This window comes from Mercenaria mercenaria, chromosome 9, assembly GCF_021730395.1.
Source record: "Mercenaria mercenaria strain notata chromosome 9, MADL_Memer_1, whole genome shotgun sequence".
In the NCBI taxonomy this organism is placed as follows: domain Eukaryota; kingdom Metazoa; phylum Mollusca; class Bivalvia; order Venerida; family Veneridae; genus Mercenaria; species Mercenaria mercenaria.
Genome location: NC_069369.1, coordinates 34,242,248 through 34,253,895, shown reverse-complemented (window position 1 = coordinate 34,253,895; position 11,648 = coordinate 34,242,248). Strand labels below are relative to the sequence as shown.

At 34.3% G+C, this 11,648-nt stretch overlaps 1 protein-coding gene across 1 annotated transcript in view; it reads left to right on the top strand.

Annotated features, from left to right (window-relative positions):
- Nucleotides 1–5,652: 5,652 nt before the first annotated feature.
- LOC123546893 (guanine nucleotide-binding protein G(i) subunit alpha-3-like) overlaps nt 5,653–11,648 on the top strand; it is a 101,851-nt gene continuing 95,855 nt past the window's right edge. Inside the window, exon 1 of the mRNA XM_053551183.1 lies at nt 5,653–5,790. Within this exon, the coding sequence (XP_053407158.1) occupies nt 5,746–5,790 (45 nt within the window). The 5' untranslated portion in view covers nt 5,653–5,745. The remainder of the gene's footprint in view (nt 5,791–11,648) is intronic.

Sequence of the window (11,648 nt, the reverse complement as noted above, 5' to 3'; positions counted from 1 at the left end):
TTTAAAAACGTCTACGAGGCCTAGTAAAATGTAATCCTTTCGAAACTTTGATGATGTGTACATGTTGCAATGGCAAAATGTATATATCTGAAATTTTATACCATTGGCCACATTCAGACAACACAACTTCCGTCCAGTTTAAAGAATAGTTCATATTATACTCTTAAATGTTTTTAAAAAGTCGCTTTAAAGATATTTGTTAATCTATTTTGTTAAATAAACTTACCCTGTTTATTTCAAGTCAGTATGTTAGTTACTGTAGCTAAAACATTACCTCTTGAACAGATCTAGACTTAAAAATAAAATTGGCTTTGAAACGGTTTTGTTTATATCAAAATTTGAAATTCATTTTCAGTTGGTACATTTTACCTTTGAATATGAGTGATGTATTAACAATGTGTCGAGTAGCTTTTGTATAGTCGCTACGAAATTTCGCCTCGGGTTAAACTCATTCTAGAAATGTATCCTTCAATTATTATCATTATAGAAAGCTTTGCATTGAGCCGGCATCAGTCATTATATATGTATAGGTTTTGTGTGAAAATGTTTACATATACATTTGTATAATGGATATCTGATGTATCCGTATTTTCAGTAATGGTATAATTAACAAACCAACAATATACATTTGAGAAAAATCTATACACATAGATCACTACTTAGCACATGGTGACTTCCAATATTGTACCAGTACAGATAGCTTTGAACAGGAGTACAACATTAATCTTTTTAATTAAGAAATTGTTTACAATAAAGCACATTTTGCTTTTTGTTGGAACTTAGCAAATGTGGTGTCTATTAATTGCTGTTCGTTACTTGATTCATTATAGCTAGATCTATGGACTAAAGTTAATGATGGAGTAATTTGTTCTACAGAATAATTGGATCATTTCTATACTAATGAGAAAGTTTTTAAACTGATATTGATACAAGTTATAAGTTTTTGTTAATTAAAGTTATTACTTTAAGCCTTTCACTTGAACAAAAATATGATGAGTGAATTAGAATGCAGGCAGTACGTCTAACTGGTTTCCTGGAAGTCAAATAAATAGAACTACATGTCTTGAATTCCTTGTGTTATCTGTATGTTACGTACAAATGTGGTGAAAGAAAGTAGAGTATGGAGTAAGTATCTAAATTATATAAAAATACAAGAACTTTAGGCTCCAAAGCTAATACAAATTTAAAGACATTTCCATGTTGAAATGTTATTCATTCCCCTTCCCTTTGAAAATGAGATTTACGGACAACTGGGGAATAAATATTAGTTAAAATGTAGAATGGTAAAATGTATGTTTGATTTAAATGTAGCTCGCCCGAACATTTGAAAAATCTTTGTGCCAATTAAATTTCAACCCAAGTCCCTGATTCAGTCATACCGGGGAAAACTTTTAACTTGGGCTGAAACTCAAATTAAATGTAAAAGCATTGCTTTTAACCATACACATAACCATGAAGATTACAACGTCTAATGTACATTAAAATATACTAAACAGTAGCCATAAAAATGAGACACCATAAACAAACAGAAAACACAATGCTATAGTTTCTTTTCTCTCATTTTGAAAATAGTATTTAAACGAGAAGCGGTTGGAGAAATCAATATTCTATCTCTTCTTATTAAGAAGTCTTAGAATATGAATTAATGGCTTCGCTGTTAATGGATTATATGTTAAGTGGGTTACAATTTTATTACTTTCATCCATTAGTAAGAAGAAATATATTAGTACCAAAAGAGTTCAAGATTTTTACGTAAACTGTGATATTTTTACAAGACTAAATTGAGGACATGGGTATACGATGAATTAGCAACATTTTTACTATTTTTTGTGAAAAAGATCTTTTATTTCACTTATTTATCACCAGTTTAAAAACGACTTACAATAGTTGAATTTGGAATATCCCTAGACTGCTACAGTAGTAGTTAAATTCTATGAGCGCAGCGATGTTTTAGCAAATTATAGACACATCTGCCTCGCAAAAATTAGAAATAACAATGCCTATACATTGATAAAAAAGAACAAAATGCATTCGTTTCGTCTGATTTTATTTAATATCATCTGTTTCAATTCCTGCATAATATCATTTCATTTAGAGCAGGTTTCAGTTTCTTTTGTCCGCCTGTTGCTTTTCATAATTGAAGATTATTTTGAAACACGTATAAGATAAAAATATTAAAGATGATATTTAAAGACCGCTACCAAATTATTAATTATACAGTATAATGTAGTTGTAGCTTGGGTTCTACTGTGTTGACCTGTCAACTTCAATGTATATGACCAATGACCAGTCAGCATGTCGATACTGGACTGGTGTCGGTAACTTCCTAACCGTTTATTTCGCCGTTTTCTTAATCACTTTCAGTTAACCAATATCGGCTAGGTATGTAGGACGTTGTCCCGACTTCTAACTGACAGACGGCACGTTGTCACATTTCGATGGCATGCTTGTAAATTTGTCAACAATAGAAAGTGCTAGTAAGCGAAGTTTTTATCTGTAATGCCGTTGTTTTTTTTTTATATCTAGATAAAACAAAACTGATGACTGCTTCCATCGCAAGATTATGTTCGGTTAATTGGTTAACTGGTCATTCCGTTAGCTGATTTATAAGTAACTGAGATCAAACATATGCTAAATTATTATATGTGTAAGTAAATGGAATTGTTTAATTAATTGGAATTTAGGTAAAAATACAAATCTCCTGATCCCAAAGAAAAGTTAAATATATTTATATATACATATTATAAGTTTTATAAATGTTCTTGTGTCGGCTAATACCTTTTATGATTTGAATCCCATTCATATACACAGACTAGTTTTAAATGTGACGTCTTTTTAGATTCTTTCCATCAAACATGTTAAAGCAGCACACATGCATGATATCGTTCAATGCTTCCAAAGAATCTGATAGATGATATTAATGTCTTTATTTCAGGTAACACTATATTAGCAGCATGAAAGTGCCATAAGGCTTTCAGTTTTATACTGAAAACAAATGGTAAAGCTGTCCAAATAGATGGTTCGCATAATTACAATATAAGAAAGGCACTACCTGAAATACTACACATGTTTTTGTTTGTTTGTTTGTTTGTTTTGGGTTTAACGCCGTTTTTCAACAGTATTTCAGTCATGTAACGGCGGGCAGTTAGCCTAACTAGTGTTCCTGGATTCTGTACCAGTACAAACCTGTTCTCCGCAAGTAACTGCCAACTTCCCCACATGAATTATCAGAGGTGGAGGACGAATGATTTCAGACACAATGTCTTTTATCAAATCGTCACAGAGAACATACGCCCCGCCCGGGGATCGAACTCGCGACCCCGTGATCTGTAGACCAACGCTCTCCCAATTGAGCAAGGAGGGCGGGCCATACTACACATGAACTCATACGTTTAGAGCTGTGAAGGGAGGTAGTCATAAATGGTACATTCAAAAAACTTTGTACTATGTTTAATGTTAATCAATAGCCAAACTTTTGAACAAAATTAGAGAAAACAATTATTGATAATATGATTTAGCAAGAAATTTATATATTATATGTTCATAATAAAAATGTGGCAGCCGCATTTTGAACAAAAGATAAAAGGTAAAGGTAGATTTCTCGGAAGCACAGAGCACTAAAACACAGCCCCAGAGCCACGCATTGGGCATTATGAACCTTTAAGTACAACATGTCCATTTGCAATAAAATAGATCTGTTTGACGTGTTTGTGATATGTATCATTCTAACGAAAGAATGTGGCAGCATGGTTGAATAAAGGGCACATCAAGAATAAAACTCTTCATTTAGGCTTAAGAGTTATCTGTAGACAAAATTTATGTCATCGTGATATCTTTTCAAGTGAAACTAAAGTCAGGTCAATACTGTCATAGAAGCTTACGTAATAGACCGCACTGTCATTGGTTGCGTTCAGTAATGACGCACGAATTGCTCAATTTTGGCTGTAATAATTGTCTGCTAGAATATATACTCTCTGTCTGGTTTTAGCAGCATTTCTTAGAACTAAAATAAGCTAATGAAGTATATTATTGTCAAGGTGTCAACAGAAAGTGGATTATAAAAAGTAATACGAATGTTTTATCTTTCCTAAAGACATGATGGGTTTTGTGTTGTATCAAGAACATTGTATTTTAAAGGCATTGCTCCTATTTGCACTCGCTAACGTGACAGTTTCGAATATCTGCAACTTTACATTCTAAAGTCCTAGCATTTCATGCTACTAACCGGTGTTCGTAAAGATTTTATTACATGTAGTTAGTTATGTTCCCTTGACTGAACTAGAAAATTAACTTGCATATGCAGATACATAGAATCCACGAATATTTGTATGAAAATATTTTGTTAAACATTATACATTGAACCATACAAATTTGCATGACTTTGTCAGTAGTTTGCGCAATATAATAATGTCAAAGATGTGCTATTCTTGTGCATATTGCTAAAAATAGGGTTGTAGAAGCAAGATCGTGTACGAATCCTTCATTCCTCATAAAATATTCTTGTTTACATGATACGATTAGTCTCTATGTATCATATTTCCCATGTTTTGTGTAGTCTAATTGCAATATTGCTACCCAGTCGTACAGAAATTACTATCTTCGTAATCACACAAATCATGACCATTATGTTAGTTTATTGCCACTGTCATTTTATTATTATGTATGATAATTATTGTAAATGACATAGTCAAAAAAATACCACTGACGGAATTAACTGCCCTTCCAACTCTTTAGTTTCAATTTATTTGAAAGTATTTGTTTTCAGGGATGATAAGACAAATAGGCAGAAAAATGTTTTCCAATATTTATAACATAATTGAAACCTACCTTACAGTAATATAACATGAACGATTACGTATAATTCAGTTTTTCCATCAAACTTCTTCAGGAATAAAATTAACACACACACACAAACCCAGCCCTAAAGGTAAACGCGCTAAAATAAAAATGAATAATTTTGCTATATCTCATCCGTTTTAAATCACGTAGTCAGGAAGGGCTAAGGTTATATCAGAGACAATCCGCTACTTTGATAATGTAGTAGATAAAAGGTAATGGTAGATTTTCCGGAAGCACAGAATACCCCAAACACAGCCATAGAGCCATGCATCGCAAGTAGGCTCTAAACAAAAAAGAAGCTGTAATGAAAATATATTGTAGATGGGTTGCTTTAAAATCCATTAAATGTATCATTTTGCGCATCTCATTTAGTACATCGAAATAAAACAAGGAGATAATTATAATCAGAATCACAAAGATACAGCAAAACAAAATGTTCAGACCTTATCAGTCTCCTCCTACGATCATGTAAGGACAAGGTAGGTGTTCCAATAGCAAATAGAAATATTTTAGCACCCAGTTTACGTAGATAATGGACATTTTAAGCACACACATTTACAGTAATGGTATAATTAAGCAAATGATGTCAATTTCAGGACATAATAGCATTCTATGTCAGTCTTTGTACACAAATATTCGTATCAACACGTAGCATCTCCCAAAATTTTCGTTCTACAGATTCCTTTAAGCATTGATCTTGTTTCTGATTAAAGCACACTCACATTTTATTGGAAATCAGAAAACACCATATTATTTGATGCTCGAAACCAGATAACTACATTTATGTGTGCAGATAATGGACTGAAGTTAATCGGGGAAGATGTTCTCAATCGGATTATCCTTGTTATAAAAGTATAAAGTTAACATTTAACATACTGAAAAATTAGCGACCGGCTGTGTAATGCAATGGATACCATAAAATCAAATGGTGCACTGACGAAAATAAGAAAGGTAATCATCATTATCTTTTGTCAATATTTTATCAAATAAAAATGATTTTCATTGGAAATAATTGATACAGATTATGGAAAATAAATGCTTCTATCCAGTAGTATGTCATTTGCATTTCAGTAAAACAGGACTACTGCCGATATATTACTACATGAAAACCATTGATGAATCATTGTAAAATTGAACCATTTATCACATTTACCTGGCGTCTTTGTTCAATTGTTTATACATCTTATCGACGAACATCCGCCTAATGCCACCGTGTCATATCCCTTTGGTGGTATATTCTAAATTATTCCTTATCAACCAGGTCATCTGGTTTTTTGATTAGCGGATGCCGTTGGATGGGTGGCCGGCAAGCGTAAAACGCATAAATGTTCCTTAATATCTTGAGTTAAGATTGACATTTTCAAACAAAACTTTAAACATTATTGATGTAAGGTGTTTCGTTTGGACAATCATGACTTTTATTTAATACTAAACCGCGATGCACGATGGTACGTTGACGAAAACGCGATTGCGCGATGGCACGATGATGACACAACGATGGTACGATGGTGAAAATGCGATGGTGCGATGGTACGATGGTGAAATGTCGATGTAATATCGCGTTTTCATCATCGTACCATCGCGTTTTCCCCATCGTACCATCGCGTTTTCTCCATCGAACCATTGTGTTTTCACCATCGTGCCATCGCGTCATCACCATCGTACCATCGCGTTTTCACCATCGTGCCATCGCGTTTTCACCATCATACCATCGTGTTTTAACCATCGTATCATCGCGTTTTTACCATCGTGCCATCACCATCGTACCATCGCCGTTACACCATCGTACCATCGCGTTTTCACCATCGTACCATCGCCTTCCGGTGGTCATGCGGAATGGTACAGTATATGTGTCAGTGAAATACAGGCTTGATATAATCTCATTTTCACATTGCACTATGTACCTTCTACATCCTAAGAAGAATAAGCTGAGTTTGAATAATACCATGTGACTATTACACCCAGCTTTTTTATTTACTTTCATGCATACATAAAATACAAAGGACTAGACCTTAAAGATTTTACAGTTTTAATGAAATGAGCACTGAACATTTTGTAAAACATTTTGCAAAACAGCAGAATCTAAATGGTAAATTTCATCTAACAAAATTAATTGAGATACATTCATCTATTGTTGACAAAAATACAAGTGCACGGAATTACGTATGTCTAACCGGAACGCGATGGTACGATGGTGAAAACGCGATGGTACGATGACGAAACCACGATGGTACGATGATGATAACGCGATGGCACGATGGTGAAAACGCGACGGTACGATGGTGAAAACGCGATGGTACGATGATGAAAACGCAATGGCACGATTGTGCGATGGTGCAAACGCGATGGTACGATGATGAAAACGCGATATTACATCGACATTTCACCATCGTACCATCGCGATTTCATCATCGTGTCATCGCGTTTTCAACATCGTACCATCGTTGTTTTACATCGTGCCATTGCGCCATCGCGTTTTCGTCATCGAACAATCGTGCATCGCGGTTAAGTATTAAATAAAAAGACACGAATGTCAAAACGGAACACCGTATAGCTGATACAACGACAAAAATTAAATAACATTATGGACAGTGGTATGGAAGCTAGAACACATTACTAATACTTAAAAAAACAATGTTGGTCAATAATTCAAGTAAGATCAAGTTGAATCAAAATGAAAATTTCAGTTTACACAATAGGTCTGCCGGAGTATCATTAGGAAACTTGTTACGTGGGAAGCTATTTATTTACTGAACAAACAGTATGACAGACCGGTATTGGATTCTCTGTTACATTATCTGGAAATGACAGTTTGACTGAAAGGTGTTTCAACGAATGTAAATATAGGACTATCTAGATCTATTCATCATTTTTCCAATCACAATGTTTCAACTGGACGAACAGTAAGATACATTCTCTTCTATTTATCGCGATATGAGCCGCACCATGAGAAAACAAATATAGTGGCTTTGTGACCAGCATGGATCAAGACCTGCCTGCGCATCCGCGCAGTCTGGTCAGGATCCATACTGTTCGCGAAGGGTTTCTCTAATTGCAATAGGCTTTGAAAGCGAACAGCATGGATCCTGACCAGACTGCGCTGATGCGCAGGCTGGTCTGGATCCATGCTGGTCGCAAAGACACTATGTTGGTTTTCTCAAGGTGCGGCTCAATTATAATGATCTCCAGTATTATGCATGTGTGCAGAAATCAACGCTCTAATGAGGAAACATCTGGTAACATAAACAGTCAATTAATATTAAATAGGAAATCATGTAAACTTAGCATTTGATTTATTATACCAAGTATAAATGAAAATTATACGTAGAATCATAATAGCGCTTGATTAGTCCATTTTATGATCTCTCTTACACTTTCTCTTTGGACAAACATGTAACGAAATCCGTGCGAATTAAAGACATTATATTTTGAAATGAGTGAAGTGTCTAAATTATGAACACATTCAGCACTATGTATTGGATGTACAAATGATTATGATACTATTAAGGATATACCGGTAGTCTAGTGGTATTGCATACATGTAGTGTTTTTCTGCAAAGACAATCATGTTCGATCTTTAATTTCCTGCCCTGAAGTTAAGAATACTGTATGGATATGCATATGACTTTGATTTTTTGTTTGTTTTTGTTGGATTTAAAGTAGCAACGATACAAGTACATGTATAGGTAATATGGCGACTTTAACGAAGACCCCGGGTGCCCCTCCCTGCATTATTTCATGACGAGCTGGCACCTGAGTAGAACCAACGACCTTCCATTGGATTTTGTTATGATGTTTCATTTAGGAGTGGAATAGCTTTGATTGTCTAGTCAGTTGAAAAGCTGTTATACGTATTATGAAAGCCGGGAAAAATTCCTAATTCTAACATCTTACGTCCTGCTTCTTAATTTATACTGTCACTTCAGAGAATAAAATCTGTAAAAAGATCCTTTGGAAGCAAAGAATGCAACCAAGGAGAATAATAGCAGACTCAGTTTGAAAACTTCTCAATCATTATCGTTTACTTTTCTAAGTTGATAAGGTTGAATGACTGGCGATATCATTTTTACCCACTTTCATCTGGACAAATTAAACAACTTACAATGCCTTTCTTCGTACATATTTACTGGTTAAAAAACTCGTATTTTTACGTTGAAACTTGAATGTTGCGAATAAATGTTCTTAAAAGAGTATGCGATCACAGATATTTTGCATAGAACTCACAATGATTTTATTTACAGATTATAACATACGATAGATATCCAGGCACATCTTTTAAAGAAATATATCCATGATTTATGTAATTCTATTTAACTGCATACATTCAATAAAAGTGGCTGTTTTGTCAAATTCAATTTTAAGGTGGTAATCGCTATGACAATATGTGATGCCGCGAAAGTTATGACAATGAAAATCTACCAATCAGACTCTTAAAGTTTCACATTTAATGGTAAAAATGAGTAACATCAAAAACGAAAGCGGAATATGACATTTTGTAGCTTTTCTTGGTGTAATCCTAACCTAGCATACGTGGGTCAGGTCCGACAAAAACATGGCAACTGCGCACCGCCAAAGTGAAAGTAAGAAAACATATTTGTACCAAGCATGTCAGTAAAGTTTAGAAAATATCGTCTCTACAATGATGTAAAGGATGTTATGTTTTACGTCCACATTTTTTGGTGTATCCCATTTTACGTTTTGTTTACAGACTTTCACCGAACGTTCTGCTGCGGAGACAGCCTGAAATAGTGTCACTTTCATAATGTCAAAGAGCCAACTCATCATACTGAAATAAAAATATTTTAATTATAAAACCTGTAATTTTTGGATCACTCTTGCTGTCTTGTCACACAGTTGTTCATTTATATTTTGCTGTACGGCCCTATAGTAAGGATTAATTATCGTATTAGGATTGGTTATCGTAGTCAAAAGATCAATTAAACAGAAACAAGATTTTTTTTTCTGAACATATTACCGAAATTAAGTAACACTATAGAAGTAAGATGTTATCAGTAAAAAGTATCTCCCCGGCCATAACAAAAACAATCCGAAGCTTTCGTAATCGACCGTGCTGTAATTTGTAGTCGGTATTGACGAACTAATTGCTTACTTGGCACAGACAAGTTGTCTGCTAAAATCTATACGAACTTCCGTTTTAGACCAATTACACGAATGAGGAGGCTAATGAAATAGTCGACAGTGAAACGATTGAAAAACAAACAGAAAGTAAGATGTAAATGAAATTGTTTTTACTCAAGACAACTGTGTGCCTTATTATTCGCAGTTAGACATTTGGAATCAATAACAGAGATTAACGCCTCCCTCAACTGGTGGCAGCAGAGATATTTAAATTTCTCTAACGTACGACTTACTATCTCATAGGGCGTATGACTTAGTATCTCCTACGTAGGACTTAGTATCTCCTACTCAGTACTGTCGTATTGTATTATGTGCGTTGGAGATAATTTCAGCGGTGCATTTGTAATTTATGGTAAAACACAAGCTTCACTATTTTTTTCTCGACAATTCAGTCATGTTTATATACTTAATATATGACCTACTTCACGAACTACCGAGCTCAGATTGGACCAGAACTGTATCAGTGACAAGCGCACTGCTGTTTCTGATATAAGAATTATAAGGATCTGTCAATCATTTAAAATATTGACGAAATTAAAATAATTTACCACCTTAAATAATTCAAACAATTCCTTAAAAAACGAATTATTTTTAGTCAAAATATAGATACACTTTAATGTAGACATGACTAGGGCGGCATGGTTGTATGCGCAAAATTATGAGACATATATCTTTATGTATCAAAATTTTGAAACAGACCGGTCTATCAAAACTGCTTTGCAAGTAAAGAACTTTATTGTTAGGTTTCAAAACTGAAAGCTGTATTCAGCCCCACATTGATCAGTGTTTGCATTTATAAACTGTATTGGAGCAATATTAATAGACTTGATATATATCTTTGAATTAATACTGTAACCACTAGGCATAAATTCATTGATTGACCACATGGAATAATCGTGCAAATCACCGCAATAAAATTCTGTTAAACCAACGTAACTTAAATGCAAGAGCAATTACAAGAAACAATATTGCAGACTAAAATGACTGCTGTATTAGCTAAACAAATGTTGTAGGAGGGGAATTATATAATGTGCTTAAAGCAGTAGAGCAAATCGATATTTAATTAGAAAATGAGCGTTATTTTTAGTGAAAGGCTTCTGTCATAACATTCCAAATTAAAACATTAGGTCGTCTTGTACTGCTTTTCTCCGCATTATAGTTGAAATTCCACCCAAGCTCCTGATCTCTCATTAACACAAAGTGACAAGACAATGATTTAGTTTGAGAACTATCAAAAACCCGCATAAGGGTCTTTGAATTATATTATGGCATGGAAACTATAAATGAATAATTTATATATACTATACCAATTATATGTCGCACTTTTTCATGATAATCACGTTCAAAGGTGCTGAATGGATTCACACAAAGGATCGAAACTCATCTACCAGTATTAATACGGAGCGACAACCTAGATCAGTATCTTTAATTCACCTAGAGCAGTGCACTGATACACGCGACACTATCTTTCTCAAAGAATTAGTATTGACCTCTTGTGTGTGGGGATGACACTAAGGAATATTTTAGATATTTCTAGTGTCTAGGCCAGATTCATACCTCGGACTTCTGGAGTGACATTCAAGCGTGTTACCACTAGACCAGCGGGCCAACAATCATTTACATAATAGATGAAAGTATAGTCTCGGGAACATACTAAAACTTTTCACTCT